The following is a 26,528-nucleotide window of genomic DNA, read 5'->3' as shown; positions in this document are numbered from 1 at the left end:
ATAATCCTGGCACTTTGGGAGGCTCAGGAGGGAGGATCGCTTGAGCCCAGGGGTTCAAGACCAGCCTGGTCAACATAGTGAGAACTCACATCTACAAAAATTCAAAAAAATTTAGCTGAGTGTGTTGGCGCATGTCTTGAGCCCCTCCCGGGCTCAAGTTATTCTCCCAGCTACTCGGGAGGCTGATTTGGGAGGATAACTTGAGATTGGGAGATTGAAACTGCAGTGAGGCATGATCATGTCACTGCACTCCAGCCTGGGCAGCACAGTAAGACTCAGCCTCAAAAAAAAAAAAAAAATTGATCTAGCTAGTTTAAAAATACACTTAAATATCTTTTAACTGATTCTCTTAAAGAACTTTTGGTGGCAATTAATAAAAGCATATTAAGTCTCTGAGCTCAGACTCTTAATTATGTAGTGTTGCTATGTGGCATATTCTGAATTTTTTAAAAATCAAGGTAGATGTTATAATGGATTTCCTCTTGTGTTAAATATGACAGACTTAAGATTCTCTTTAAATAATATGCTGAGAATAGAAATGTTAATAGAAATTTTAAGAAACTCTCTAAGACTTAATTACATAAGTCTCTCTTTGTTTTAGCAGACTTGTGTAAGAATTGTCATCATGTAATAGCCAGACATGAGTATACATTCAGTATCATGGATGAATTTCAGGTAAATATAAATGTGGGTATGTTGTGGGGAGGTTACGGCAATAACAAAAGTGCCCTTGAGAATCTAAACACAGTTTTCATAAGTGAAGTGCAAAGTGTTAGCATATATTAAAGGAGACTATGGTTTTTGTTTTTGTTTTTGTTTTTGAGATGGTGTCTTGCTATGTTGCCCAGGCTGGTCTTGAACTTCTGGGCTCAAGCAGTCCTCCCACCTCGGCCTCCAAAGTATTGGAATTACAGGCATGAGCCACTGTGCCCAGCCCCATGCCTTTCTTATATCTGTGCAAGTTGAGAGAAAGACTTTAGATGTGGGTGGATTTGTGCAAACCTGACTTCACGAGAGTCACAAATCAAAATGTGTAGTTTACAAATGATATCTCAGCCCTGTCATTTTTGTTTATAACGAATAGTAGCACATTCTGGCTTCTTCTGAGGTTTACCATTGTGCTTCTTTTTTTCTGCCCAGTTATGTGATTGCACAGTTGTGGGCTTTTAAGTGGTGGCCTGTCCACTACCACCATACTTGCCCAGCATGGAAATTGTGATAAGGAGGTTATCTTTGTTTTCCCAAGTTGGCATGTAGAGTTGAACAACTCTGCAGTCTCATCTGTGGTAAGACATTATGATATTATTAAGTAAAATTACAAGCTGTGTGTATCAAAATTGGAGGAGAAATACTGAACCACTGTGAAGCTGGAGATTAAGAGATTTATCAGGCCGGGCGCGGTGGCTCACGCCTGTAATCCCAGCACTTTGGAGGCCGAGATGGGCGGATCACAAGGTCAGGAGATCGAGACCATGGTGAAACCCCGTCTCTACTAAAAATACAAAAAATTAGCCGGGCGCGGTGGCGGGCGCCTGTAGTCCCAGCTACTCAGGAGGCTGAGGCAGGAGAATGGCGTGAACCCGGGAGGCGGAGCTTGCAGTGAGCCGAGATCATGCCATTGCACTCCAGCCTGGGCGACAGAGCGGGACTCCGTCTCAAAAAAAAAAAAAAAAAAAAAAAGAGATTTATCATAAGGATTAATCCTTACACAATTGTGAGAGCATGTGAAGAATTCTCTGGAAGGTTGGTATAGGCCTGAAATTGCTGAAGATTCACAGGTCTGATGATCAGAAAGAAAAGCTGAGCAGTAGGGGAGAGCCAGGGACAAACTGAAACCTGCCTCTGTCCCTCACTGCCTGTTTTCAAGCCTTCAAGTTGAATTACTTATTTTATGTGAACTACATATTTGTCCATAGGATATAAATATCAGGCTAGGGCTTTTAACAGCCAAGAGAATTTTTTCAATTCCCTTCACATTTGGATAGTACTTAATTAGGAAAATAATAATAATCTTCCATAGAAGAATCATAAGATAGTAAAACCTCTCTTATTCCTTATTTTAGCATGGAAGAAAGTGCTTAGTCACCTGTCAGAGTCTGGTCTGATGTGTTGTGGTTAATCTAAAATAACATCTTGACTATATTTCTTCAGCATCCAAAAATTATGCCTCAGGAAATATTTATATGATATGTGTAACTTAGGGCAAAATTGACATCTTAGTGAATGAGTAGTGGCCACATGGGGGATGAGCACCTCCCGGGCTTAAAGAAACAGTTCTGTTCTTTTATGGGAGGAAAAGAGTGCTTATAGCTATTTTCAAGAAGCTACTGAAACTCACATGAGTTATGTACAGCTCCTGAATGAATATTGAGGTTACCTGTTTATGTCCTAACCAAGCCATTGTAAATTAGCTAGACCAAAGTCTAGCTGATTTTTCCTTTATGACTGAATGCAGCCATTTTCAAAGCTGCCCTAGAAATTACTCTGGGACAAGAAGAAGGTAAAGGAAGGTGGCTTATCACAATGTGAGAAACTATGAAATGGTGGTGAAAATGATTCTAAAACTAGACTCTCTTCTCCCAGTCTACTCCTCCCCAACATCTACTTCCCCACCCACCCCCCAACTCATATTCCATACTCTACCATCAGATTAATTTTCTTAAAATGATGTTTTCAATGCTGGGCACGGTGGTGTGTGCCTATAGTTTGAGATACTCAAGAGGCTGAGGCAGGAGAATCTCTTGAGGCCAAGTGTTTGAGTACAGTCTGGGCAACATAGTGAGACCCTGTCTACTAAAAAGTAAAAATAAATGATACTTTTGGGTGACCTCATTGGCCTTCCCATAGTGCGCTTTTAGCTACAGTACAATATCAGAGCTGCTCATTTCAAGGTTCTCGCTGGACTGGCCCAGCTTCCCTTCTTTTATTTCCCGCTACTCTTTCGTATATACACCATACTTAGCATTGTCCCAACTTTAGACTCTTCCTTCTCTCCTGTTAGAGAGGAAGATTTTTATTTACTCCTCTCTAATGCTACCCCACTGCATTTCCTCAGGAATCTCATGTTATCGCCTCTCTCTCTAGTGTACTTTGATTCATCCTGTAATCATTTCTTCTTCCTCTTGCTTCTTTATTTGAATAGGGTGTTTGTTTGCTGCAACAAGGTCTCGCTCTGCTGCCCAAGATGAAGTGCAGTGGCATGATCACAGCTCACTGCAGCCTTGACCTCCCGGGCTCAAACGATCCTTCTGCCTCAACTCCTCAAGTAGCTGAGACTACAGGCACTAGCCACCATGAGTGGCTATTTTTTAAATTTTTTTTCTGTAGAGATGAGGTATCACTTTGTTGCCCAAGCTGGTCTTGAACCCCTGGGGTCAAGCAGTCCTCCTGCCTCAGCCTCCCAAAGTGCTGGGATTACAGGTGGGAGCCACTGCCCGGCCACTTGAATAGGTCTTTACCCTGTTTTCCTTATTTCCATATGCTCCTCTTAACTACCTACAAACTGGTTTTCATTTTCACTGTACTAAAACTGTTCTCTCATAGGTTTGCTATAATCTAACCGCATCCTGTGACTTTGCCTTAGTTCTTTTCTCTCTTACATGGCTTCTGCATGTAGTTTTATTAACCATTGTTGTCTTTTTGTAGCATTTCTGCCCTTGAGGTTCATAGTGCTTTACTTCTTTCCTTTTTAAATCATTTTAACTGCTCCTTTGGATTTTCTCTCATTTTTCTTTCCTGTTTTCTCTAAGTGACACTCCTGAGCTTTTGGTCTGTGGTCTGGAACCTTCTTTATGCTCTCTCATGTAGTGAACACACATGTACTCAGTCTTAGTGGAGACCTGTTAGATACCTTTCACATTTCCTTCTCTAGCCTTCATGCCTACACTGCTCATCCCCTCTTTGTTTTCTTTGTTTTTCTTGCTTTTTCTCTGACTCTAACATCACACCTCATGTCAAGGACCATACCCATTGAAGCCTGAATTACTGCAGCATTTCCCATACTGCAGTTCTGCATACTGCCATCAAGTTAATCTTCTTAAACATGTCATCCTTCACTCCCCTGCTGACAAACCAGATGTTTCTTCCTTTCCCTTTTACTCCGTAAGCGATGCACATGCTGTTTTCCTTATTACTGTCCATATTCATGCCTTTTCCTTGATTTGAATTGTCCCTCTCTACCTTCAAGTCAACTAAATCTTACCTCTTTCTAGCTGAACTCAAATTCCATCTCCTTTTGCTCTTCAAGCCCGTGCATCTTCTCCCTTTTCTGAACTTTTCTTGTACCTATGTCAGGCCCTGACTCTAGTGAATAGCCACTTGGGAACTTCTACCTCAGCCTAATGGCCACAAGAACCCTCTATTCTCAGCTGCCATTACTTACTATCCTTGTCCCCACCCTACCCCAGCCCCTCATCCTATCCTGGCAGTAGTTCAAGTTCAAGGTGGGATTCCCAGCCACCATTGTTGTATTATATTAAACATCTTATAGGAGATTTAAACATACTCCAAAGTGGGCAGAACAGTGTACTAATGTACACTACCCATCTTCAAGTTGCTTTATTTGTACTTCACCTTTCTCACATCCCCCCACAGGATTATTTCAAAGCAAATTCCAAACATATCACTACCTCTTTAAATATTCATTAGCCTCTCTGAAAGATAAGTATTCTGTTTTTAAAACAACCGTAATGCCATTATTGAACAAAGTAGAATTTTCTGGTGGCAAGACTAGGGGAAAAGTGGCGACAGAGAGACAGAGTTTACATGGAAAATATATCATAAATTATTATAGGTATCCTTTATTTTTTAAAAAAATTCCCCCGGCAAAAGGCCTCTGCTGCCCCCCGACCAAAATGTTCTGTGTGTTTACTTCAAGAAACAAGACAGAAACTATGAGACTGCTTTCTGTTCCTCTGTGGGCCAGGGAAGGAGAAGACTTGGAGTTAGAATTAACAGGGACTAATAGAGGAAAAGAGTAAAGGGGCCCTCAGAATAAAAAAAAAAAAAAAAGATCTAGTCTTACTCAGAGGTAATTCCACCCACTCTGCTCTTCCCTCCAAGTCTCTTCCCCTAGGCCCTGCCCAGTTGGAGCCTTTGAGAGTCCCTGTGAATGACTGGGGGAATTATTTTCTCTACTTGAATGATTTTGATAAAAGGTGTCCTAATCTCATCATATTCCTGGCAGCCAAGGAGATCTGTTCCTGGCATCCCAAGTTAGAATTCTAGACGTATTTTCCCACAGAAGCACTTCTATATATGGTTAGATTCTATGGTATTTGAACAATATAAATTTAAAAGACTTGTGGATTTTCCTGGGAACCTAACCGCCATGTATGACATTAATTCTGTGGGAAATTGCTTTTGAATTCCAAATAATTGACTTGCAATGAAATTTGAGTTCCAGACTGCCTATAAAGATTATAGGTGTAATCAATCTCACTGATTTAATAATCTTGCCAGATTATATGTTAGGTTTTTTTCCCCTTCCCCAGTTAAACTGCAGATTTTATAAAGTCAGACTTTGTTCTTTCATGTCTGTCAGCACATTGCAGAGCATGTAGGCACTCAGTATAAATTTGTCAGTGGCTAGATTGGTTGAAAACTCAAGTATTTGTTTAGCCTCACACATTTTCTCTTTTTGACTCTATTGCTTTTTTCCTTCTTCTTTTCCTGTAAAAGGTTACCATCCAAATAGCAATGCCTGGTGGGTTAAAGCAGTGGAAGTATTTGACAGCTGTAAAAGACCTTGAAGAGGATGAATTTTTATTTTATTTTTAGTTCATAAAGCAATCTTTCCACTTCCACAACTAAGCTCCCCTTCTGAACTCACCAGTAGAAGATGGAAAAGGCAGTTGCCAGCTTCAATTTCTTTGTACCACAGTCATTGTTTACCTCTGTGACCCTCTCTAGTGACTGTCTAAACCCAAGAAACACAAACTGCCTTGACCGATCAATTTCCAGACAGCTAGCAAACTCAGCATCAGGTGTGGAAATTCTAGAAGACTTAACATAGATGTTTGTTTTCATACAGAGATAAAAGTCTTTTAAAGAAAAGGTTTCAAAGAAATATGTCTCTGTAGTTTATGACTGTTAAATATTCTAGAAAGGGAAAGCTATAAGAATAGGACTTTGAAGGCCGGGCGTGGTGGCTCACGCGTGTAATCCCAGCACTTTGGGAGGCCGAGACGAACAGATCACGAGGTCAGGAGATCGAGACCATCCCGGCTAACACGGTGAAACCCCGTCTCTACTAAAAATACAAAAATTAGCCGGGTGCGGTGGCGGATACCTGTAGTCCCAGCTACACGGGAGGCTGAGGCAGGAGAATGGCATGAACCCGGGAGGCGGAGCTTGCAGTGAGTGGAGATCGCGCCATTGTACTCCAGCCTGGGCAACAGAGTGAGACTCCGTCTCAAAAAAAAAAAAAAAAAAAAAAAGGGCTTTGGGCTGGGTGCAGTGGCTCACACCTGTAATCTTGGCACTTTGGGAGGCCAAGGTGGGAGGATCACTTGAGCCTAGGAGTTTGAGGCCACCCTGGGCAACACAGACCCCATCTTTACAAAAAAATTTAAAAATTAGCCAGGTGTGTTGCCAAGTGCATGTAATCTCAGTTACTTGGGGGACTGAGGTTGGATGATCACTTGAGCCCAGGAGGTCAAGGCTGCAGTGAACCATCATTGCGCCACTGCACTCCAGTCTGGGCAACACAGTGAGACCCTGTCTAAAAAAAGAAAAAAGAAAAAAAAGAACTTTGCCCTAAGGGTTTTTGCCTAAAACAAACTCTCCTGTGTTACCAGTCTGGACATTTGTTAAACCTAGGAAACAAATTTCTTAAATGGATCAAATTCACAGACAACTAGCTATCTGAAAATGAGACAGGACATACTAGTGAATTTAACATAATTGTTTATTTTCCTGGAGTAGATAAAAATAGCTTTTTCGGTTTGTGAATTTTCTCCTTTCAAAAAATTATTTCTGTTGTTAAATATCCTTAGTGTTAAATATCCTAGAAAGGAACAGCTATAAGAATAGGAATTTTTCCAGAGGGACCTACACTCAAACTGCTTCATTACTTTAAATAGTAGCACTAAGCTAAATATATGTGCTTTCTGAGAAATAGCCATGTATTTCCAAGATGACATTTATGTATCAATTTATATAAACAACAGGCTGTGGAATATACAGAATAAGCCTAAGACATTGCTGATACATGTTGAAGAAATTGATACAATGTACAGAAAGAATATTCCTGATAATTTGTAGAGAACTTTTTAACTAGAGTAAGTTATAAAGCATCTTTTCCCTGTTCCTCGAGATAATTATGCACTTTATCTTGTTCTAGGAGTATACCATGCTGTGTCTGTTATGTGGCAAAGCTGAAGATACTATCAGTATTCTCCCTGATGACCCCCGACAAATGACCCTCTTATTCTAAGGATCCTTCTACAGATCTGTTATAACTATGTTGGGTTGGTTTACAATACAGCAAGCCTGATGGTTTGTCTTATTTCATTCACACTGAAAATTCTTTGCATATTTTTTTTCTGCTTAGACTCACTTATTCTTTGAGGAAAAAAAGTAACGTAGGAGATCATTGTTCTCTAGAGCTGAGCTCTTCTGCTAAAGTTCAAAGTTCACATCGGTGTAGCCAGAGTGAAGCATCTTTGTTAGCAGTTATGTGGTCAGAAAACAACTAGAATGGGAGCATACCTGGTGCCCAGATTTTGGTTTCCAATAAAAGGAACCAGGGTTCCTTGGAAAATCAACTGATTCTAGAACTGGGGTGTGAACTATACAAGATGAGCCTAGAGTATCTTGTGCCACAGAAAAGTGAAGTACTGAAATTAAAAAAAAAAAAAATCACAGTGATTGGGAGTATGTCAGTATGATTGAACTGAAGGATCTCCGAAAGGCCAGAGCTGGAGCAATTTGAGTAACAAAATAAATAAAGTAGTATTGGGTTATAACCCAAACTATATAATAAATATTTACAAGCCCAAACTAATATAAATGACTGAATGGGAACAAATCTCTTGTGCAGAAGAATTTCAAATAATTTATGTAGATACTCCCCACTTAGTGGGCTCCACATAGTGACTTCCGTGCAGAGTATAATATGGAAAGGGGGGAAAAGAGTAACTTTACAGTGGAGAAATCTGACAGACACTAGCTCAGCCAGGTGATTGAGGTTAACGTCATCCATGATAAGCCCTTTCAATAGCATGTATCCTTGATAGCATCACATCATACAGAATGTGATAAGAATGGCACTTTACCTCTGTGGTCCTCCTCCCCAAAACTCAGAACCCAAGTCTGATCAGGAGAAAAACATCACACAAATTCCAGTTGAGGAGCATTCTACAAAATACCTAACCAGTACTCCTCAAAACTATCAAGGCCATCAAAAACAAGGAAAGTCTGAGACATGGTCACAGCCAAGAGGAGCCTGAGAAGACGTGACTGCTAGATGTAGTGTGGTATCCTACATGGGATTATGTACGGGGGACAGGGGGAGATCATTTGGTAGAAACTAGGGAAATCTGAATACAGTGTGGACTTCAGTTAATATAAATGAGAAAATGGTTTCATTTGCTCTAAAGGGATCTTAGAATATCTTACTTTGCATAGTTGCATGAGCACTGGCTAGGAGATGGTAAGCTCTGGCATTTAGGCCTCTCTGCCATTTAGAAGCAGTATAGTCATTAAGCGAAGCATTACTCTGGACTTTATTGTCCTGTTTCTATCAAATTGGACTAATAAAAATTGATATTATACGTTCATCACAGTATTGTTAGGAGATTTAAGTGAACTAGTGAATGTAAAATACTTTAGAAAGCATATATAAAGTACTAGATACAATGAGGTGGCTTCAGTTAGTGCTCATTCTGACACCTAAATTTAAAGGTTCAGGCATTGGAAACAAAAGTGTTTCTTCATATCTAGGAGATTTGGAAATTCTGAACTAAGGCCTTATAACAAAAAAGAAATGAGCATAGTGTTCATTGTAGATACCAGGGAAAAGCTTTGTTGAATAGCAGTAATAATAGCTGAGGTTTATTAAGTACTTCTTATGTGCTAAGACCTTTTTAAGCACTTATTTAATCCTCATTAACAAATTCATAAGGTAGGTGCTATTGATAGTTTAGCCATAACCAGATATGGCTTGTTTTTTGTAAGTTATGAGGGGGTTTATATTCACTGTTCTTTATTTCAGTGTAGCACTTTTAGAGCCAAAAAAACCTCGGACACAAAGAAGTTAAATAACTTGTTTAAGATCACACAGCTAGTGCAGTTACCCCCTCTCAGTAATAATGTTTGGTAAATATGAAGTATAAGGATCCGGCAAGGTTAGGAAGAGGTTAAGAATATCAGTGACAGCACTCTGAGGCATCTGGGCATGTCAGATGAAGATTTATTATTCAGAAAAGTTAAGTCAGCTGTTGTAGGGATCAGTTGTTTTATTCCTGGAAAATGTGCTTCATTTTGCTGCAAATCTATATCTGACCTGCTGAGGAAATCATTTGGTGAAATGAATCCAGAAAGCAGAGAAAATGCTTCATTACTTTAAATAGCAGCATTAAGCCCATTATAGCCTCTGAATTGTCTCTTCCTTGAGTTTGCTATTGCTTCCAACTTAGTCATTTGAAGCTCAAGAGTCTAATTTTATATGCCCTGCCAATGTCCTCATCTATTGCGGAATGTATAATTATCTATTTGTTTTGGACTATATGTTACAAAAATTTAAAATGTAAGATCCTCTCTCTCTATTTCATTATTGGTAAACCAACATTGTGCTGTGTTTTGTGATATTTTATCATTTTAGATTATTCTGTGGATCTAATAAAGGCCACTTGAACCCAGTTTCACAGAATCCTTATTTTTCTGTTCAAATTAGGAATTAGGCAAAACATGGCTCTCTCTTTACTTCCCTTCCTGAGATATAAGAAGGAAGAGAAATCCCCTGTGGGTATAATTGGAAACGTGGGCTTATCCTGGCACCTCCTTTTTCTCTAATCATCCTGTGATGTACAGGTCTGGCTACTTAGGCTCTTGAAATTAAAAGCTCAGTCAGTATTTGTTGTTTTGTTTGATCTAGCTCTTTCATGTGGTTTTAGGTTCTCCCAGTACTAACTAATTGACATGAGATAGCTTGGGCATATGGCTTGTTATTTGTAAGTTACCATGAAGAGGTTTATGCTCACCGACCTTTATTTCTGTGTATCAGAAGTCCTTTCTGTTTCATTCTTTCATTTTGTGGGCAGGGCTAGTTATTTGAGGCTCTCAATTTTAAAATGTATTTTTTTTTACTGTAGTACAAGACTGTTGTAAGATACAGTATAGTTGGATAGAAAAGGAACTAAAAGATCTGGGTCTAGAATTAACTTTGTCACCTGCTGATGATGGGACAATGGGCAAATCACTTATGCTGTTACCTCAGTGTCTTCAGTGGAAAACTAGAAACCATCATGCCTCCACAGAATTTTTAAATGTAATGATTTTTAAATCTAATGCTGTGCGCAGGCAGCTGTCAGTGGTCTTGATGAAGAAAAATCTGAGCTAGAAGAAAGCACTGTTGTGTTGTGGTTAAGAGTAGAGGCTTTGGAGTCAGACTGACCTGAGTTTAACTTTCAGCTTTGCTACTTCCTAAGCTCTGTGTCCTTGGCAAGTATCTTGCCCAATTACCTTTTCTTTTAATAGAAATAAAAAGTTTTCATGGGATCTGTATGAGGATTAAATAACTAGTGTATATAAAGTACCTAGCACAGTCTGTGCCCATAGTAAATATTAAATGAATGGTAGTTTGGATGATGGTTGTGATGGTGATTGTAATAAAGTTGTAGAGTTTGGCTCAGTGTTTTTGAGACAGGGTCTCACTCTGTCACCCAAGCTAGAGTGCAGTGGTGCTCACTGCAGTCTTGAACTCCCAGGCCCAGGCAATTGTCCCACCTTAGCCTCCTGAGTAGCTGAAACCACTACAGGTGTACATCACCATGCTCAGCCAGTTTTTTTTATTTTTATTTTTTGTAGAGATTAGGTCTCAGTATGTTGCCCAGGCCGGTCTCATTCCTGGGCTCAGGCCGTCTTCCTGCCTCAGCCTCCCAAAGTGTTGGGATTACAAGCTTGAGCCACCACACTGGGCCTCAGTGTCTCATAAACCAAGGAGAGATAGCTGTGGGAACATAGTCATGGAGATAATTATCAATTTCACTGTCTGTGCCTTGGCCTCCTAAAATCACTTGTTCCAAGCTCTGTTTTTGTCTTTTTTTTTTTTTTTTCTGTAAGAGCCCTCAGGTTAGTGATTCTCTCTGTCCCTCCTCTGAATTGAATAACATTATCTCAGTACTTCTGGGAAAGTTGTTAACGAGACTTCCCCCTCCTTCTGAGTGCCCCTAGGGAAATTTGATGAAAAGATTTTTGTTTATCTAGGAAAGTGGGTGCTATTTTAAAGCTTTGCCTTGTCTGTTTATGACCACAAGCTAATACTTCTGAGGATGATAAGGGGGACAAACCAGATGAAGAATAAAGGAAAGGAAACACTTTCTAATTTCTCTTCATTTTAACAACAGCACAACTAAATATTTGGTAAAGCTAAACATCCTTGTAAAACAGGATCCTTCAGTCTTGCCTTCCCTGTTTCCTCGTGAGCGAAACAGATCAGGTTCTGTCTGAAGCAAAGAGCATTTCCCCTCCCACGTGAGGAGCCCTCATTCTAGCTTTGTGGCCCTCTCTTGACTTTCTGCAAAATCACTTATACTGTAATTCCCATTCCTTTGGGAATCCCTAAATAATTCTTTGAACTTGGGCCTCAAGGGAAAGACCGAACACATTGTACTGGTGTATCAGGCTCTAAGCTGCTGGTAGCATGTTTCCAGCACCCCAGATAGCTGGCTCTGTTACTGGATGTAACAACAGGCTATGGTACTGTCAAGATGATGACTACCTTTCAACAAGAATTCTCTATTTGTCAGGAAAGCAAGTTGTCTGCAGTCACTGCTCTAAAATCAGTACATGGTCCTGCCCCATAATCATTCATACCCCAGCTGTTGGCTTTCAGAGCGGGAATCTGAAAGGCTTGAGGTTTCAAGAGTGAAGTTAAGGATAGCCTTAAGTTAGCAGAAGGCCCTGCAGAAGGGTGCCAGGGGATTTCCACTGTAATACTCAGGTTACCCTTTTGAAATAAAGCTCTGTTGATGACAGGTTTAGTTGAAGGTCAGACAGTGGGGATCTTAAACATCTATTCCACGTTCACTCTCATATGATGCAAGTGCTTAGAAAATGGTTAGGGTAAGCAGAACAATTAAAGGAAAGACATTTTCCCTTCAGCATTGGGATTCTCAAGCAGTGTGTCCAGTTTGGAAAACTGTCCCTTCAGGGCTTCAGTGAATAGAAGTGAAAATATTCCATCTAGTGGTCAAAGAAGGGATGGTGAAATGAGAAGTTTCCAGGATGAAGTCTGTGGGGCAAGGTGACAGGCGGTGACCTCTCAGCAGGTATCTTTTCCAGACCATGATAGAACCTGACCTTGGCGGTGGTGGTATGTTTTGATTATGTCTGCACTGGATGAGGAATTGGGGACACCATCCTTGCAAGGCCTCTGAGCAAAACTGTCCTGATGGTGAGGAACAATGATGTTGCAAATGGCAGATTATAAACAGTCTGACTCTGAAGGGAGGCTCTCTCCCATCCCCAACCCCTTCCTTCTTATGGAGGAAGAAATGAGTCCAATCATTCCTGCCTCTATTTGTCTCGAGCCTGAATTTGTGAATATGTGAGTTTGAGAAGAATGAGGGTGTAATGTGAACTTTATTTATTTATATATTTATTTAGAGATGAAGTCTCACTCTGTCACCCAGGCTGGAATGTAGTGGTGCCGCCATCTTGGCTCACTGCAGCCTCCACCTCCCGGGTTCAAACAAGTCTCCCACCTCAGTAGCTGGTATTATAGGCGTGCATCACCACACCTGCCTCATTTTTTCGTATTTTTAGTAGAGACAGGGTTTCATCATGTTGGCCAGGCTGGTCTCGAACTCCTGACCTCAAGTGATCCACCTGCCTTGGCCTCCCAAAGTGCTGGGATTACAGGCGTGAGCCAACACACCCGGGCCATGAACTTTAAAAGGGAGGGAGAATCAGTCTAGCAAAGGATCAAACACCAGAGAGATTTGATGATCAGGAAGAAGATAAAGTGCTCTTTGTGTTCTCAGTAACAACACCCTCTATGCCTTTGCTATCAGTAAACATTAAGCTGACTTCCCAGGAATTTCCCAAGGCACAGGTCAGATCTAGTTGGCCCAGTACCCACAGTGCTATTGATGTCTTCCTGACTGTAATCCTCCTAACAGCCTCCCAGTATCCCCAACCAAAGGGCTCATTGTCTTTTCCTCCCCTACCTCCTATTATCACTTTCTCTTTTTCCCCAATTCTGAAGAAGAGCTGTAAAGGAATAATATAATTCACATTTCCCATAACTCCAGCTGCCACGGCAGACCTTGGCCAGAGCTTGCTTTCCAGTCAGTAATTAGGGCATCCCTTGATACATCAGATCCTCCCCTCCCAAAGCTTGGCGGGCTAGCAGCTCCTCTATCCCACCTGCAGTTTGTAGCTTCCCTCCGCCCCCTGTCAAAGAAGACACACAGAGGCTGGCCATTTCCACACGTGCCGTTTATTGGTTTCTTCTAGCAGGGTGGCTTCAGGCCCTTCACGCCTCTCAGACACCACCCGTGAAGGTTTAGGAAGGTGCCATCATTCTGTGAAGGCCCAGAGCTTACCCAAGTCTTAGAGCCCAAGTTGAATCACCAACCAGAGGGTTGGGAGAGGAAAAGGAAACAGGCAGAGGGGAAAGACAAGGCTCTGCAGTGAAGGGGACTGATACCAAGGGAATGCTGAGGTCCAGCAGTGTCTCCTGGGGGCATGCTACATCCTGAGGCTCCTCGGGACTGGATGGAGTAGATCTGTGTGCTGAGAAGCTCATGTCTATATGGCAACTTTAAGGAGGCGCTTGATGTCAGGCTCAATGTTGATGGTTGGGAAGGTGCGGCTGTAGCGTCGGAAGGGCTCTCCCTCCGGCCCTATGAGGAACTTCTCAAAGTTCCAGGCCACATCTGAACGGCGCACAGGGCTCCAAATGATGAGCTTGGGATCGGTCATGAGGGAAAATGGGTCATCATGAGGGTAGGGAAGCTTGTCCTTCAGGTAGGCGAAGACAGGATGCTCATTCTGCCCATTCACCTCACATTTTTGGACAAGGGTGAAGGTGGGCTGGTATCCACCCCCAGGACGGACATACTTGAGACTGTTCAGGATCTCTTCATTCTGACAGTTCTCCTAGGGAAGAAAAAGACAAAGAGCATGGACAAGGGACAGGGGAAAAGAAGGATCCACAACATGAAACTCTTTCACCTTCCTACGCTCCCTTCCCAGGATCATTCTTTTTCACTGTGAGAGAGAGAGAGAGAGAGAGAGAGAGAGAGAGAGAGAGAGAGACAAGGTGTCGCTTACTGCAGCCTTGAATCTCTGGGCTCAAGCATCCCTCCTGCCTCAGCCTCTTTAGTAGCTGAGACTACAGACATAGGGCACCATGCCCGGCTAATTTTTTGTTTTGTTTTGTTTTTGTTTGTAGAGATGAGGTCTCACTCTGTTGCCCATGCTTTGGCTGCTCTTCAAGATTTAGCACTTCTGAACTGTTGCTTTTGTTTCCAGTCTACCCTAAGCAGTTCTTAAAGTGTTTGAAGCAGAAGAAAGAGAAAAGAGACTTAGGTTATACTGCTTAGAACCTCCTCTTCAACTAACCTACCGACATACCTTCCCATATATCCATACCTACACACACACCCCCTTTCCCTCTGCCCTGGTTTTGCCTCGCCTGCTTTCAATCACACGTGTGTTGAGTATAGCCTTCGCCTCTGCCTACTCAGCTTCTTGAACTGAGGGTGAAATTGAGACCCAGAGGAATGGGATTTACAGCTTCTTGCTTTCTTCCTGCCTTGTCCTAGAACTGAAGTACAAATGGGAAGAAGCTTTGATGAAGGAAGACCCCCATCCAAGGACATCTAGTTTTCAGGTGCCATAACAGCAGAGCAAGTTCAAGGCAACAATGAATGTGTACTCTAAATGGAACCACTTAGTACCAACAGGAGTGAACTAAATAGGATACAGGATTTAGGGTTCGGGAATAGGCCAGGGGGAGGGGGCGTTGAGGAAATAAGTGCTTGATGGCTAAAGGTTGTATGTAATTATCATTGTTTTCATGAGTAGGCTGCTCCCCAAAGACTGCTGCACCTCCTGTCCACTCACTGCTCTCAGCTACGCACGCTTTGGCCCAAAACCTAGTCCCTGCCTTTCCCTCCCGACTGCCATCCCTGTCCTATTCCCTCTCAGCATCCCCACTCATGACAACCCAAAAGGCCCGTGGGAACCTTTCTTTTCCACCTGTGCCTTTCCAGTTTAAGAGGCAGATATCTTCCTCTGGGAGAAAGTTCCTGCTTCTGACCTGTGAGAACAAACTAGTTCAGTCAGTTCCAGGCCATCATGACATCATGAGCCCAGAGCTGCTCTCTAGTAGACTTCTCTGTTTTTGTTTTTTTTTTTCCTGAGACAGGGCCTCACTCTGTCACCTAGGCTGGGTGTGGTGCCACAATCATAGCTCACTGCAGCCTCGACTTCCCAGGCTCAAGCGATCCTTCCACTTCAGCCTCCCAAGTAGCTGAGGCTACAGGCACATGCCACCACGCCTGGCTAATTTTTGCAATTTTTGTAGAGGCAAGGTTTCACCATGTTGCTCAGGCTAATCTTGAACTCCTGAGCTCAAGCAGTCTGCCCACCTTAGCCTCCCAAAGCACTGGGATTGTAAGTGTGAGCCTCTGCACCCTGGCAGACTTCTATTTCTTAATGCAATTGGGTGGCTGGCTCCTGGTAGGTTACAGACTCCCTCCAGCAACTTGCTAGGCTGAAGTGATGGTGTGAGGCTGGAGGTATTTCTGGGGCTGGAGGGACATCTCGAAAGAAGGTTTACCAGTCCTATCTCTCCTGCTCTAGAAGGCCAGACAGAAAACTTAGGGAAGAACAGTGAGAGCAGTGAACAGTTTGGGCTCAGGTTTGTCACAGCCAGTGATGCTTCAGCCTTCCTGCTTTCCTCTCTCCCACGCCTTCATGCCACTGTGAATTGAACTAAGGGGATTATAATGAAAGGGTTCACTTGAGTTCATTCTCCCTGCTTGTACATTAAAATCATAGGTGGAAATAGAAGAATCCCTAAAAGAGAACTCGAGGTGTGTGGGCTGAAGATCTATAACAACTTGACCCATTAATCTGAAATAGAGAGGTTCATGTGATGCCCAGAGGAGGCACGTGCCTGTTGAAAACCTTTCTCTTTCCCGCTTATTCTCTTTCCACTTGGCTAGTTTAAACCAACAAAAATCATCCTCAATCTAAATAATCAATTTGCTTGCATTTGCAAAGTACTTAATATTCTTCAAGTTACTTTTGTATATCCTATCCCCTAAACATCATAATCCTATGAGCTAAGTGTTATTATCCCCAGTTTACAGATGAGGAAACTAAACCAAAAAATGAAGCACCCTTTCCAAGGGCACAGAGCTATTAAATAGCAAAACCAAGTCCAGCTACAGCTAAGATCTCTTGACTCTGTCCAATTCTTGTTTGATTCCTGGCCTCTATTTTCTCCACTCATTTATTCAAAAAATGCTTAATGAGTGCTTTCTATGCCCTGGGCACTGAGGACACAGTGGAGAGAAACACAGACCTGGCACCAGCCCTCATGGAGTAATATAGTAGAAAGATAGTAAACTATAAAAATCACACAGCCTTAGTGTTTAATCTTAAAAAATACATACCTTCCCTTGGTATGTCACATGCATCTAAAGACCTAGCTTAACAAAACATACCCCATTATTCCAGAACTCCAACACGGTCATTCAGCCTCTCCCCTTATCCCACTTGAGCTACACCAACCCAACACCTTTGGTGCACTACAAGGAGGGACCCCTCACCTGATGTCCAAATTGGTTGCAAGGGAAGCCAAGGACCACCAGGCGCCTGGGAAAGCGGCATTGCAGCTCGTTGAGCTGGGTGAAGTCCCGAGTGGTTGTGCCTCAGAGCGAAGCCACATTCTCAATCAGCACGGCCCTGCCCCGGAACGTATTGAAATCTACCTTCTCCCCATCCAGGCTGATGGCACTGAGGTCATAGAAGGACTTGGCAATGAAAGCCATGGTGAAGCGCAGAGTGAGCCCCACAGAGAGGCCTGAGCCCCTTATGAGTCTGTTCGAGGTGTGGGGAGGAAGGAGGAGCCAGGAAGGAGGATAGAAGGATCTAACAATGGAGCTTTGAGCATCCCCAGGATGACTTAGCAAAAACAGGCCCCCACCTGTAAGTGCTGTTTGAACAAGGAGGTTTGCTCCTCTTATTAACAGACTGAACAAAGCTGCCTCCCCACCCCACCCTGCTGCACCCTGGGAAGGGCCAATTTGATATCTATGAACAGAGGTAAATAATTCACTGCTTACAGGAAACCAGAGCCCTAAAGGTCGAATGGAGAGGAAAAAAAGGGAGGGAGGGATGCAGGATTGACTCCTACTTGCCCCATCAAGCTGTTCTCACTTGACACAGACATTTATTGAATGCCTGCTGAGTGTCAATCTCTGAATTGTACAGGGAGAGGGCAGGGTCTGCGGAGATCTGAAAGATGAAGAAGAGAACTGAGCCCCCTGTCCACAGGACTCAGATGACAACTGAAATATACATATTCCTGTTCACGTTCTTTGTGTTGCTTTCCACCAGAACAAAATCAAAGGGACCCTTAGGAGGAGAACATGTCATTTTCTAGGGGAAAAAAGTTTTCAGTGCCTCAGCTCTTGCTAGGCTAAAGAGACAAAGTTGTGTTTATCTTGAGAAGTTTTTCGGTGCGTGGTGCCACTTGTCCTGGAGAACACACCGGCCTCTGCCCCTGCACTGTACTGTCTCCTATATTATATCCCCCACCTGCACCTCGTCCCCCAGCCCCCAAGTCATGAGGCTCAGCCGTTGCTACGAGAATGGTGAAGAGGAGTCACAGAACAGGTGGGTGAACTGCACCTACCTCCCTCAGACAGAGATTCGGTCCCCAAGACTTTTCAGAGTGGGTTTGTGCTGGTCACCTTCCCAGAGAAGGAAGTGTGGAGGAAGTTGAAACTGCTGTGGTTCCAGACGCAGGCAGGCCACCCCTGATGCTTTCAACAAGAGCCATGCAGGACGTCTGCTAAGGGCCATCTCAGAGGACCCCTGGAAGCCACAGAAACTGAAAAGACCCTAAGCCACTTCATTCTTCCACGCACCCGCCAACTCAACAAGTTACTCTTTTAAAAATGCCTTGATTAAGGCCGGGCGCGGTGGCTCAAGCCTGTAATCCCAGCACTTTGGGAGGCTGAGACGGGCGGATCACAAGGTCAGGAGATCGAGACCATCCTGGCTAACATGGTGAAACCCTGTCTCTACTAAAAATGCAAAAAAATTAGCCAGGCGTGGCGGCGAGCGCTTGTAGTCCCAGCTGCTTGGGAGGCTGAGGCAGGAGAATGGTGTGAACCTGGGAGGCGGAGCTTGCAGTGAGCCGGGATCGTGCAAAGCAAATGTTTACTAGAGTGTTTTCACAGGGTCACATCCATTGGGAACTGTCTCCTTGAACAAAGAATAAGCAAGTCTGGGGAGCAGCTGGTCTTGAGAATCTGATTTGTTGAGATGAGATGAAGGAGCTACTCGCCAGGGAGCGCTGAGCTGCCTTGCAGCTTTTCCATGGCTGTTCAAGTACACAGGGACCATGTGTCTCAGCTGGCTGCTCCCTAAAAACAAGTTTCCATTACCTAAGTGGGCAGAAGGAGTGACAGTCAGTGTAGGGGGAAGTGTGTCCCCTGCTGAAGCTGGGTGGAGTTCCTAGAAGCAACCAATAAGAGTCCCCACCAGGCCACTGAGTCACAAGGACTTGGCACTGATAGTGGGCAAAACTGTAACCTGCCAGATTTATGTGCATACCAAGAGCTTCCCCCTAGTACTCTCTGGGCCTCCAGAGACACCTCTTATTCTCTGCTCTTTTGCAAGCCTTCTTCAAGAAGGCCATAGGAGTTCCCGAGCTGCTGTAGTGGGGGGGTTCCCTCTTCCTTAGGTACATGCCATCCCTTTTCTCCTGGTGTGACCTTGGACCCTTTAGACTCTTTTTTTTGAGACGGAGTCTCGCTCTGTTGCCCAGGCTGGAGTGCAGTGGTGCGATCTCGGCTCAGTTCTCACCTTTCCTAATGGAATATACTTGGTGAGGCTCTCCTAAAATATCTGTCTCCAAATTTACCTCAAACTGGCCTCACTTTCCAAAAGCTTACAACTTTTAAGCATACACTAAGCAGCATGTGATTCTCATGGCTTTCTGCAGGACAGTGCTTGATCTGGACACAGCACTGGCTTAGGCAGAAAGCCTGGGTTGGTGGTTCTTAATTCTGACTATAAATGAGAATTGTTTGTAGCGATTTTTCTAGAGATGCCAAAACTTTGCCCTCTAGTGATTCCAATTCAGTGCACTGTTTCCAGCCACAATTCTGCCACTGTACTTGGGACCCTTAGGCAAATCTTTAAGCTCTTTTTATTGAGACAGGGTCTCTCTCTGTCACCCAGGCTGGAGTGCAATGGGGCAACTGCAGCCTTGACCTTCTGGGCTCAAGTGATCCACTGGCCTCAGCCTCACAAGCCACCACACGCAGCTAATTTTTTCTAGAAACAGTGTCTGTGTTGCCCAAGCTGGTCCCAAACTCTTGGGCTCAAGCAATCCTCCTGCCTCAGCCTCCCAGAGAGTTGGGATTACAGGCATGAGCCACTGCACCCGGCCAAATCTTTAAGTTCTCTGAGCATCTGTTTCCTTGCCTGTGGGACATGGATAGATAACCACCCTCCCCATCTCACACAGTGATGGTTAGGGTCAGAAGAGTTTATCTATCACTAGTGCCCTGTAAAGTGTAGTGAAGATCTTAAGACTACTATTGTCCTGCATTGTACTACTCCTTTCTTCATTCAATCCTTATCCCCAATATTCTCCACCTCCATCAATTCCATATCCCAAAGTATGAAATACCTGCAGTCCTGAGATCCCAGTCTGCCTCTGCTCCCCTGAGGTATCCAATCACAAATCTGAAAGATTATCCAGTCCCTCTTCATGCCTTCAGGAAGACCCATTCCTCACCCACACAAACAGATGAGATCATCTTGGCTTTAAAACCTGCTCATTCATCCTGGCTAACACAGTGAAACCATCTCTACTAAAATGACAATGGCGTGAACCCGGGAGGCGGAGCTTGCAGTGAGCCGAGATTGTGTCACTGCACTCCAGCCTGGGCAACAGAGGGAGACTCTATCTCAAAAAAAAAAAAAAAATTCCTGCTCATAGATGTTCAGCATCCTCTCGATAACTGTGTTTCATCTTATTTCTGCAGTGCCAGGGCAATGGGGCTTTTCTTTGGGCCTCCCTGCAGGTGGCACTAGGGAAGGTAGAGAAGGGAAGACAACTGCTGTTGCCTTCATCACTTCTGGAGCTGCTTCTACTGCCTTTCTCCCTCTCACATCACTGCCAGGGTCCAAGTGAGACCTAACCCTAGGGACTCATCCAGGCAGCCACACCAGTGGTTTGAAGTAGTCTTTATTTTGTAAACATCTGTGTTTAAAATAGATGAACCCTGCTCACAATTCATATATGGACCCGAGACACAGTACACGAAGTTCACCCGTCACAGGGAGATAGTGGGGGCTCAGGAGCAGGTGGCGTGCCTGGGGCTGGGTGGAGTCTCAATACAGCAGGTGCAGAGGTGGTGACGAGTAAACAGACCAGCAGAGCCTGCTCAACAGTCTGGGCCTCAAGACATGCCCCAGGCCACCAGAAGTTTAGGGTGAGTGTAGCTGCACCCTAAAATCCCGATTCTCCTTCTGCTCCCATACCTTTTCCCAGTCATGGCCCTTGTGGGGATAGGGCCTATTAGTCTATAGAATCCCGATTCCATGTTTTCCCTTCCAGAACCCCTAGGGTACAGTACAAATACAGTCCTCCTTTCCTGAAGGGGCTAGGAGAGAAAGACAATGAATGGCACCCTGCCTGATCTCCAGGGAAAGCTGAAATACTGGTCCACAGGTTGGAGCCACTGCCCAATATAACTTCTCAAGTCCCTGGCTGAAGACAGACTGAGGGCTGGCATCACCCACCTCCCTAGCCCCAGTGGGATGTGCCATAGGTCTTGGTACCGAGGAGTCCATCCTCAAGGAAGCAACTCCAGCCTAGTCACAGCTTCATCCTAGAGTCAGCTCTCTCCATTTCTCATTAACCAGTGATTTATAACTTCCTGCACTCCTTTGCTTTCCACTATCTAACCCACACCCTTGTCCCTAAGTCCTGAGCCACGCTCTCCTGCTATTTCCTGGTTTGGTAAGTCAGGAGGAAAGGTTTGGTGGTTCTATCCCCACCTCTTTTTGGAGGAGTAAGGAAGTGGGGTTCTTATCCTTCACATATGTGTGCCCTGGATTTTGGTCCTTAGTTGATGAATGCTCAATACCCAGTTCTTTGTTTTGGCTGCAGCCACGCAATGCAGCTAATGTGTGGCTTAAGAACAACCCTCTTCCTAGGCCTCGCCCACCTTGGGAAGGTGGGCAGAAACCCCAGTAGGACCGGTAAATTACCTGTTCCATCTTCAAAGGGCCTCCTACAAGCTAATCTTGGGCCATATGGGGTTAAAGAAACTTCCTGAACATAGCACTCTGGAGGAGGGAGTCCTCTTCCCTCCACCTGTAGCCACAGTGCAGTTGGCAAACCCTCAAGCCTATCAGGAGCTAGAGGGCAAGATGAGCGCTTTGTCTTAAAGGCCGAAGAGAACAGCACCAAGCGTTTCTACCCAGGGCCTGCCTTCTCTCTTCCCATGAAGGATTTGCCCTTCTCCCATAAACTTTGGGTCCCAGGAGAACCTTGGTTGCTGAAGGCTGGGCTCAGTCCTCTGCCTGGGAGTCTGAGGAAATGCTCTTCTTACCTAAGAAATGGAAGATGGGGCCCAGGAGGCCCTGCTGTTGCTACATTCCCCTCTGCTGTGCAAACTGCCATCCCTGGCCAGCTCTCCCTTATTCTTAACCTGATATAAGTCCTTCATTTCCAAATGCTGCCCTTTCTGGAGTACATGGTTGGCCTGACATTGTCACTGACCCCAGGGCTTCCTTGCCCCTGGAGTACCCACAGGCCTTGGTCCACGTCTTTAAATTCAGGAGTCCGGTGGAGAGAGATTGTGTTCATGCTGCATGGGAGGTAGAGAATGGAGGTGACTTTTTATCCCTGCCACCCCTCATTTTGTTTCCTTCTCTGAAGCACCTGCCTCTGAGCTCAGTTCCCCAAAGAGGCAGGCGGGCAGCCAAGCAAGGGCAAAGCTCTGGAGGGGAGTGGGTAGAGGTAGGGCGGCCCCAGGCTCAAGGACTCCCCGGTTGCCGTTTCCTTCCTACCTCGATGCTCCACTTTCGCAGGTCACTGGGGAGGCAGGCCCATGGCACACGAGGGACAGTGGGGAGGGTAAGAGGAAGAAGCACCCTGTAGCCTTTGGCCCACCCACGAGGCAGGGTGGAGGGTTCTTCCTGGATCCAAGGGTGGAACCTCCCCACGAGACTGGGTCCATCCCCTCGGACAGGTTAGGAAGGAAGGAAAGCGAGCTGCAGCAGCCGCCATACAGCAGGACACACAGGGGAGGGGGTTTGAGGGGCTTTGATACGAAACGCACTGGAGGGGAGGGGTCAGAGAAAGAAGTAGGGGAAGAGAGAAAAAGCAGAGAGGAGACAAGATGCACGGAGAAAGGAGGAGCTGAAAGTGGCCTGGACTCCAGCCCCGGCTGTTCTCTGGGGGGTGCAGGGTGGTGAGTCGGTGCTTGCGGCACATCGTGGGGGTCATAGCAGGCCTGTGGCTGGGGAAACAGGCTGAAGAAGACCACTCCAGGGTGGACGGGCTGGGGGCAGGGGCTGCTTGAGATGACAGCAGAGCCGCTCTCAGGGCCAGGCAGGGGGAGTAGTGGCTACTGATACTCAATAGGGTCATCACACAAGAGGACAGCAGCAGGGCAAAGCCCCGGCTCCCCTGTCTGCCCACGAGCCTCCTGAGGGAAGAGGGGTGTCGTGTGGGGTGCCCCACACAGGACTCAGCACCAGCAGGTTTTCGAAGAGTTCGCTGGGCCCTCGGGTTTGCCCTCCTCCTCCTCCAGCTCTGCCAGTGCCAACTCATTGCTGGCACGCGTCCGGAGGCCTTCCAGCTCCTTCCTATGGGCCTGCAGCACCAGCTCCGTCAGACGCGTGAATGACTGGAAACCAAAGGGCACAGGTTAGTCCAGCGTCTCCTCCTCTCCTCTGGCAACCCTGCAGGGGCCCAAGGGATGAGGTCCATCTTATGGCTCCTCCTCCCGCCTCTGCTGGACTCGGCCTGAGAGCAGGTGCCTGGTCGCCAGGGCTCTCACCTCTTTAATGTTGAGGTTGGTGCAGGCACTTGTTTCATAGAAGTCCATGCCATACTCCTTCGCCAGCTGCAAGAGAAGGACATTTCTGAAAGAGAGTAAGGCAGGGGAGGGGCCCACACAACCAGGCACAGGCTTCTGCCACTGCACTTAACCATGCTGTGTTGTGACGATTTCTCAGAGTAGATAATTTCTCAGATGGGACTGGGAGCTCCAAGACAGGGTAGCAGAGAATGGGGGAAGATCCTCCACAAATACACCTCTCCATTCTTCCAGCTGCCACCCCACACCCCTCAACACACAGTCATATATCAGGAGATAAAGATACCATCCATTGTGGCAGTGTGGCATCCTCATAAAAAGCATGGGCTCTGGAGTCCCACAGTCCCAGACCTGAATAGCAGCACTGCCACCAACGGCTAGCTGTGCAACCTTGGACAAGTTGTTCATTCTCTGTAAGCCCCAGCTTTATCTTCTGTTAAAGGAGACTGAGAGTGTCTCCCATCCATGGTTGTGGGATGATTAAATGGGGTCATGCACTTAAAAGCGTTTGGCTTAGCACAGTGCCACACATAGAGTGCTCAATAAATACTATCCTAGTAGGCTTTGCCTCTACTTTCAAATTGGTCAATGACCATGTCTTATATATATATATATATATATTTTTTTTTTTTTTTTTTTTTTTTGAGACGGAGTCTCGCTCTGTCACCCAGGCTGGAGTGCAGTGGCCGGATCTCAGCTCACTGCAAGCTCTGCCTCCCGGGTTCTCGCCATTCTCCTGCCTCAGCCTCCCGAGTAGCTGGGACTACAGGCACCCGCCACCTCGCCCGGCTAGTTTTTTGTATTTTTTAGTAGAGATGGGGTTTCACCGTGTTAGCCAGGATGGTCTCGATCTCCTGACCTCGTGATCCGCCTGTCTCGGCCTCCCAAAATGCTGGGATTACAGGCTTGAGCCACCGCGCCCGGCCGACCATGTCTTATATTTTATACCAAACAATCAGTTTCATTTTAAGTACTAATGGAATGCTACTGACTAAGAAGGGAGAGGAAAACTCTTGAGATCCATGGACTGGGTGGATAACTTGTCTCAGAAATACCAATCTTAGTTGGGCGCGGAGGCTCACGCCTGTAATCCCAGCACTTTGGAAGACCTGGTGGATCACCTGAGGTGAGGAGTTCAAGACCAGCCTGGCCAATATGGCAAAACCCCATCTCTACTAAAAATACAAAAAAATTAGCCAGGCGTGGTGGCATGCACCTGTAATCTCAGCTACTTGGCAGGCTGAAGCGGAAGAATTGCTTGAACTCAGGAGGCAGAGGTTGCAGTGAGCCGAGATGGCACCACTGCACTCTAGTCTGGGTGACAAAGCGAGACTCCCTCTCGAAAAAAAAAAAAAAAAAGAAAAAGAAAAAAATAATGACCAATATTTCTTTCTGCACTCTGGGAGGATGGTCTCCCTGCATGCTTGGACATTTCCTCAGTGCCATCCTCCTACTCTTTCTGCCCCCATGGCTTCTCCAACTGTGGCTCTTTGTCTCCTCATTTGCCTCCCTGGCTCTTTCCTGGGTAAGAAGGACAGGAGTGGGGGAGTGTGGGGTGGGATGGGAGATCATTTCCTGACCATAACATGGCAGCTAGGCCTGGATGCTGTCAGAGAAGAAGTTGACAACTTGAAGTCCTTCATCACTAACATGGGGACCTGGACTTGGGAGAGTTGCTGCCTATGACATCTTTGTTTCTGGATGGACCCCGAATCTCTGGGCTTCTGTCCTGAAACCCAGAGAACAAGCCTTCCGAGGATGGCCACTCCCCCAGGGCCTTGGAGTGCTGGGGACACTTGGGAGGACTTGCTGATGGGGAACCCACCCCTGGGTCCCCGTGCTCAGGACTGGCCCTGGAGGCCCAGCAGAGGACCTGGGGTGGACTTGCCTTTTCCCTCCACTTACCTGCTGCCCTTGCTCTCTTCCCACCTGCCGTTTCTGCTCCTCGTCGGCCTTATTCCCAATAAGGATCTTCTGGACGCCTTCTGGTGCATACTAGGGACAAAGGATGGGCAGAACGGCCAGTGAGTGCTGCCCCCGGCCCCATTTTCCCCACAGAGTCTGCACTGCCTCCAGCCCACCACCAATTCCAGAGCCCTAGGGACAGGGTGGGCTGACTGGATGCAGGTGCCAGGCTTCCCCAAGTGCCATGGCTGACTTCAAGGGTATCATGGGGACAGCTCAGGGTAGAAGACACTCTGGCTAAGACTGGTGCTTCCTTGGGTTGGACCACTGGTATCAGAGCTGGAAAGGACATTGGATGTAAGTCCAGCCCTCATTCTACAGGAATTGGGGACCCAGAGGATTCAAATGGCTTCCCAAGCTCCACAGCAATTGTGCAGAGCCAGCACTAGATCCCAATCTTACAACTCCATCTGGTCCCAAGATTCCAGGAAAGAAGCTGCTCACAGGGAAGACTTGGAACTAATTCATTTCTGGGGAAGACACAGCCACGGAGGCCTGGCAGGGTATGGAGAGTGAGGGCATGGCAGCTTCGGTTTCTTCCCCATGTCTTACTCACCCAGAGGTCTTCATCCAGGGCTGTGGAAGGCAAAGCTTCCTGGAAGCATTTGCTCGCCCACCCTGAGAGCTCCGGCCTTCCCATCTGGCCCTCGCCTTGCCTTCCCCGGTGAGGTACCCTCTCTGCACCCCGGCAGTGAGGTGGCATCTCCTACCTCATCCACGTCACTGACCCACTTCATGATGTGCTGGTAAGAGCGCTCACTGCTAATGTCGTAGACCAAAAATATCCCCTGAGAGAGAGAGAAATAGAGAGATGTGATACGCACAGAGAGCAGTCATGGGGCCAGAAGGGCCGTGGAACCTTAAAGGTTGGGTCCCACTCTCCCTTCTCCCTGCTCAGCATCCAGAAATGTCTCTTCTCTCAGACCCCACCACTGCCGCCTCCCAGGCCCATCACAGAACTCCCTACAGCAGGAAGGCACCACATGCTATGACCCGGATATTTGACCCAGGATGGAGGGCAGAAATCAG

The 26,528-nt window shown here is 45.7% G+C and overlaps 3 protein-coding genes across 10 annotated transcripts in view; 1 reads left to right on the top strand and 2 right to left on the bottom strand.

Moving 5' to 3' along the window:
- The window catches only part of CHURC1 (churchill domain containing 1), a 29,163-nt gene extending 10,806 nt beyond the window's left edge, over positions 1-18,357 (top strand). The window contains exons 3-4 of one of the 5 annotated variants that reach the window (XM_033187732.1): positions 605-675; positions 16,731-18,357. In XM_033187732.1, the coding sequence (XP_033043623.1) occupies positions 605-675; positions 16,731-16,802 (143 nt within the window). In that variant the 3' untranslated portion in view covers positions 16,803-18,357. Of the gene's footprint in view, positions 1-601; positions 676-7,342; positions 9,862-16,730 lie in introns of those variants that run through there. The other 4 variants (XM_033187731.1, XM_033187730.1, XM_033187729.1 and 1 more) reach the window with 4 other exon arrangements.
- GPX2 (glutathione peroxidase 2) lies at positions 13,642-17,403 on the bottom strand. Of its 2 annotated transcripts, none has more exons than XM_033187721.1 (2): positions 17,010-17,403; positions 13,642-14,325 (listed from the first exon to the last, which is right to left on the bottom strand). In XM_033187721.1, the coding sequence occupies exons 1-2, from the start codon at positions 17,229-17,231 to the stop codon at positions 13,975-13,977; spliced, it is 573 nt and encodes a 190-aa protein (XP_033043612.1). In that variant the 5' UTR covers positions 17,232-17,403; the 3' UTR covers positions 13,642-13,974. The 2 variants fall into 2 exon arrangements, with proteins under 2 accessions (XP_033043612.1, XP_033043613.1); XM_033187722.1 differs by having other exon boundaries at positions 17,172-17,276.
- A 2,294-nt stretch (positions 18,358-20,651) lies between the features above and the next one.
- RAB15 (RAB15, member RAS oncogene family) overlaps positions 20,652-26,528 on the bottom strand; it is a 28,169-nt gene continuing 22,292 nt past the window's right edge. For all 3 annotated transcript variants that reach the window (XM_033187717.1, XM_033187720.1, XM_033187719.1), the window contains exons 4-7: positions 26,210-26,287; positions 25,440-25,529; positions 23,496-23,561; positions 20,652-23,342 (exon numbers count right to left, since the gene is read on the bottom strand). In XM_033187717.1, coding sequence (XP_033043608.1) covers positions 23,184-23,342; positions 23,496-23,561; positions 25,440-25,529; positions 26,210-26,287 — 393 coding nt within the window. In that variant the 3' untranslated portion in view covers positions 20,652-23,183. The remainder of the gene's footprint in view (positions 23,343-23,495; positions 23,562-25,439; positions 25,530-26,209; positions 26,288-26,528) is intronic.

This window comes from Trachypithecus francoisi, unplaced genomic scaffold (genome assembly GCF_009764315.1).
Source record: "Trachypithecus francoisi isolate TF-2019V2 unplaced genomic scaffold, Tfra_2.0 Lachesis_group3, whole genome shotgun sequence".
Classification (NCBI taxonomy): domain Eukaryota; kingdom Metazoa; phylum Chordata; class Mammalia; order Primates; family Cercopithecidae; genus Trachypithecus; species Trachypithecus francoisi.
This window is presented reverse-complemented; position numbering and strand designations above follow the sequence as displayed.

Coding starts and splice junctions, on each gene's coding strand:
- GPX2 (XM_033187722.1), bottom strand. CDS start 17,231: ATGGCTTTCATTGCCAAGTCCTTCTATGACCTCAGTGCCATCAGCCTG. Junction 14,326..17,171: donor TCAGCCTGGATGGGGAGAAG/GTAGATTTCAAT, acceptor TTTCTTCCCTAG/GAGAACTGTCAGAATGAAGA.